Source organism: Orussus abietinus, unplaced genomic scaffold (assembly GCF_000612105.2).
Source record: "Orussus abietinus isolate OABI.00-Male unplaced genomic scaffold, Oabi_2.0 scaffold1182, whole genome shotgun sequence".
In the NCBI taxonomy this organism is placed as follows: domain Eukaryota; kingdom Metazoa; phylum Arthropoda; class Insecta; order Hymenoptera; family Orussidae; genus Orussus; species Orussus abietinus.
The window spans coordinates 1-5,402 of record NW_019395333.1 but is presented as its reverse complement, the minus strand read 5'-3'; the positions used below and the strand labels follow the sequence as shown (position 1 = coordinate 5,402).

Here is a 5,402-nt window from a genome sequence, read left to right as displayed (position 1 = left end):
TACCAAATACATGCAATGGGTGTTATATATGCGAAATATTAAATTTTACGAAAATATACCCATGAAGTAATAATTGAGCGCATAGCAGTAATGAATCATTCTTCCTAAACAAATATAGTATGTTACATTGAAAACAAAATATNCCAATTGAATTAATGCACTTTCAAAATAGAACTAAATGAATTCCATATATTGTTAGGTAGACCGGAAAGTATTGTCGTTTCTGTTATTGTTTGTCATTTGTTGGCTTATCGTGTAGTTCAAAAACGCGCCAAGGAGGGCCACGTGCTATTTTAAGGTTATGTTTATATCATTTCTTTAAATTTTTGACTTGGACCACTTTCATAATTAACACTAAATGAATTCCATATAATATTGAAATTACAATCACTATCTAATGGTTCATTTTTGACAATATTGAAAAACTTACATTGAATTAATTTAGTTTAAAATAATATGGGGTGAAATAACTGATAAACTCATTTTTTTTTAAATTTTGACAGACCACTTTCATAATTATGGGCTCATACGTAAGCGAGAGAAACTAGTCTACGCCAAAGAGCAACTTATCGTTTGACATTATTCCGGCGCAGTTTAAAGTTAACAATGCCTCACCGGAATCGAATTTCTTCAACTTGTCATTCAAAAAGTAATATCTGGATACAACTACAGGTTGGATCGGTGTTTGAGAAGCGATAGCAACATGAAAGGCGCCTTTCTTGAAAGGAATCAAGGTGCTTCCCGAGTGTCTTTTGCCCTCCGGAAACAGCAAAAGTTTCGCCTGAAATAAATACGACGTAGACTTAATATAATTTCAAGTATATTAAACGTATTCTACCGCATGTCGTAATAAACCATTTAACTTTCATAAAAATAATAAATATTAAAACAAGCTGATAAGGTTCTGCAACAATACTACAGTGCAAGGAGAAGCTATAACCAAGTAAAAGTTTATCGATACGAGAGTTGGAATATTTTTCCGTGCATCAAAGCTACACGTGCCCCTAGATCTCGAATTCTCTCAAACAAGATCTTTTACAATGTTGTATCTTATCTTATATACGGAATATTTTTCCGTGCATCAAAGCTACACGTGCCCCAAGATTTCGAATTCTCTCAAACGAGATCTTTTACAATTTTGTATCTTATCATTTCGTTCAGATTCTTTCATGTGTAGAAACACAAATGATCAACGCCTATCTCGCTCTCTGTACTCGCAAGTGAACTTAAAATCGAATGATCATACGAATAGATATAATGCTTACGTCACAAAAATGTTTTGCTAATTCAGCTTTAACACGCTAAATATCTCCTCTTGTCCCCAAGGTTACCCTTCCAAGCTGGACATTTCAAATATTAGCTGTCATTTCTCGGATAAATAACAGTGGAATTACCTTTCTCTGATTGATAATATCGGCCGTGGAATTAATCGTAGTGTGGGCCTGTTCGACGTTTAATCTGTCGATGAAAATGGTCCCCCATAGCCAAGTCGCCAGTCCGAACTGCCCTAAATAAAGGATCTCCTTTTTCGACACAACTGTACACCTTTCGAGTACTGGCCAGAGCTCAGCCAAAACTGAAACGATCATGAATGTCATTAATTACCATTTTCACCTTCTACAAGTATAAACTTCCTTAAGGTAAAGTGAAACCCCCTTCAAATCAGTCGATTCGAATACAACACTTTTTTTTAAGGGTATTAGACCAAACTGTCCGAAACTTTGACACATCGCTCCTGATCATCTAAGAATTGTCCTGACACATTCAAAATTTGGATTTTTTAACAAAATTTTATAACAGCCCAGACCAGAACCAAAATGGCGTCGAGCTCTCATATTTCGATCAATATACAATTATCGAAGGCTCTGATATGAGAATCGAAAGGGTCAGGACAATTTTACGACAATTTAGAACATTGTGGTAATCGATAAACTCGCATTTGAACGGGATAAAGGCAAAAAAAGAGTTGTATGCGCTTCTTTGTTAAAACGATGGTAATACGAGGTCTCGGAGTGAAAATTTAATTGACTTGGAAATCACAGATAGCGCAGGGGGTCCCTCCGCAGTGAATTAGGGCCCAGAAGGCATGAATCCAGAGGATTTCTGGAGTTTTACATCGATTTCTTGATATTTATTGTATGAAAACGACAGGTGGAGTATGCCATTTGGTACAATACCCAATATAATTCGACCATGTCAATATAAAAACGAACGTTGGCAACGTAGGCATTTAGAAAAATGTTCTTTATCGACGTCGATCAAGTTCCTCGACGTGTTTCACTTCACGTTAAGGAAGAACGTGATGCTCCTGAAATTTCATGATTGATAAACAATTTTTTTTATTTATTCCAGACTAGAACCAAGAATGCATATTTTTTTGTTGTTGACAAAAGAAATTTTACGAGTTCGCGTTCTCTCTCAGGGCCTACACAATCACGTGCTGAAGTTTCAAATGATTCGGGGCACCCGTTTTGGAGAAAAGTTTTATAAATATATTGTGGCGTTATATATAAAAAAATTTCATATCACCTTAACTGTCGGAGTTCTAGAGTTTTAGCAACGGTTATTTTGCGCATAAAAGCAAAGCTTGCCAGGTAAGTAGGTTTCTTGCGCAGCATAAAACGGGAATTAAGGTGAACCGTTCGAAGCGTTATTGCGACATTAACCGAGTAAAATGAATGGATTCTAGGGGAAAAACACGTAGCCCCATTCGCACTGTCACGATTTCAAAAGCTCACCAAAGAGATCTATAGAACTTTGATGATTGATTAGCACCACGCAGCCGCTATCCTGGACGATGTTCTCCTTTCCTCGAATCTCAAACTGAATCCCTAATAACTTGGCAGTTTGTCTTGAGCACCACGCAGGAGGTCTGCAACGGGGAAAATTATTAATAACAGTGGGGTGCGTCATAGCGCCTCGAAAATAGGAGCTCATATGTGCCCATAATTATGAAAGTGGTCTAAGTCAAAATTAAAAAAAAAATGAGTTTGTCAGTTATTTCACACCACATTATTTTAAACTAAATGAATTCAATGTAATTTCGAAACAAAAAATACATGACTTAGACCACTTTCATAATTATGGGCATATATATCATACTAAAATGAATAGCAATTCTTAATGAGTATTAACCGATAAGTATACCCAAGTGTTAAATAATTATGAGTGCTCGGAGGTAGCTTTCTGTCAAATGAGTTTATAAAAATTTTAATCTCACCCTGTATTTGACAATTAATCCAAGAAAATGTTATATATTCACGCGGTTACATCTGAACTACAGGGATCTGATAAAAGATTCAGATTACATCATATATATATATATATCTGATGTTCGTTCCTCGACGTGTTTCACTTCACCTTAAGATCAAGATCTGAATTGAAAATATCGTTTGAAATTCATGTTAATATCGTTCAATCAACTTTACAGCATATTTTATCGATAATAGGAAGTAAAAATATCTTTATCGCGAGAACTCCCTTATTCAGAGAAAATGATATTTTCGCTCAGTGTAGAAAATATGTGTCCATAATTATGAAAGTGGTCTAAGTCATATATTTTTTGTTTAGAAATTACATTGAATTAATTTCGTTTGAAATAATATGGCGTGAAATAACTGATAAACTCATTTTTTTTTTTTTTTTAATTTTGACTAAGACCACTTTCATAATTATGGGCACATATATCGGACCGAGAAACTAGTCGTTGTCAAACTCTTCAGGGATTCGTCTTCTCAGTCGCGATTACGGGCAAGTAATCAGACCTTTGAAAAAAAATTGTCGAATATCTTACAGAGCGTTCTTCCAGCTGCCAGGCCTCAGGAACATAAAGGGAAGATACCACGTTACGGAAATTGCACTCAGGACTATGAAGACGAAGAACTTGACCCGATATCTGGCAGCCTCGCTGATAGCACAAACTATCACGAGTAGGAAGATCAATGCCAATCCGATACTGCTGCACGATATGCCGAGGACCCTGCAACACGGCATCAGAATGGAACACTTAACACTAAACGTACCGAGATATAGTATATACCTATTTGTACCGCAACCGGTCAAATGACCGGTTTTTAGATAAGGACTATTTATTTTTACTTTTCTTACTTTTCTATTTATTTTTCCTGATTGAATGGAGAAATATTGATTTTAGTAAGGAAATTGTATTGTCTCACATCCTACCTTACCCCTGTCACACGATAATTCGCGGATCTCGATATTTTGTAAATTTGTACAGTTAATTATCGTTTAGTACTGTATATATCTTTGTACTCGAATTTAGGGTAATCGCGAAACATTTCCGCGCAACTTTTAATACCGGGTTTTGTATGCTTCATTATACACTCATTGTAAATGCCATTAGGAGCCGTCGGCAGACGTCCTTTCCCTTTTACCCGCATACATCCTACCTTTCCTATCCCTTTTCTAACAATTTTTCCTTAATTTCGGGTTTTTCCTCGTAGGTTGCCTCCGAACGCACCCGATGCCCCGTCATAAACGACGGGGACCGGGCGCGGACGAGCTGACCGACAAAAGTGACAATGCATGTTCACAAAGTGCTTTTCCTTCTTTTCCTTCGGGTCCCGGTTAAAATTTTCCTTCTGCTTTCCCGTAGGTCACGTACGCACCTCGCTCGGGACTTTACCTGCATGAGTCCTTTCCCAACGAGTTCATTCCGTGCTCATCGCCGACAGCTCCGAATCTTAAGCTGAAGTGAAACCCCCTTCAAATCAGTCTATTCGAATACAACACTTTTTTTTAAGGGTATTAGACCAAACTGTCCGAAACTTTGACACGTCATTTCTGATCATCTAAGAATTGTCCTGACACATTGAAAATTTGGACTTTTGGAAGAAGTGTTTTAACTTAGTCCAGACCAGATCCAAAATGGCGTCGAGCTCTCATATTTCGATCAATCTATAATTATCGAAGGCTCTGATATGAGAAACGAAATGGTCAGGACAATTTTACAATTTAGAACACTGGTAATCGATAAACTCGCATTTGAACGAGATAAAGGTAAAATAAGTGTTGTATGCGCTTCTATGCTAAAACGATAGGAATACGAGATCTTGGCGTCAAAATTTAATTGACCTGGAAATCACAGATGGCGCAGAGGATCCCTCTGCAGAAAGATTCGAAACGTGGAATTTAGAATCATCTAAAGAAGTATTACGTGGTCGTATAATATCTCCAAATCACATCATATCTGAATAATAATTAACATATTCACATAATAAGTACGTTGTCATTAACGTAAGTTAGGTAACTGAACCGCTATCTGTTGACATAGTGGTAAAATATATAAATTATTTTTCCGCCAATAATTAGTTCGGAAGGGCCCAACTGAATTAATGCACTTTCAAAATAGAACTAAATGAATTCCATATATTGTTAGGTAG

General features: G+C 36.6%; 1 protein-coding gene across 1 annotated transcript; it reads right to left on the bottom strand.

Moving 5' to 3' along the window:
• Positions 1–529: 529 nt before the first annotated feature.
• LOC105702609 (1-acyl-sn-glycerol-3-phosphate acyltransferase beta) lies at positions 530–4,009 on the bottom strand. The gene is made up of 4 exons (XM_023433727.1): positions 3,794–4,009; positions 2,739–2,872; positions 1,395–1,576; positions 530–781 (listed from the first exon to the last, which is right to left on the bottom strand). Exons 1-4 carry the CDS (start codon positions 3,991–3,993, stop codon positions 545–547), a joined length of 753 nt encoding a protein of 250 aa, XP_023289495.1. The 5' UTR covers positions 3,994–4,009; the 3' UTR covers positions 530–544.
• Positions 4,010–5,402: the final 1,393 nt, after the last annotated feature.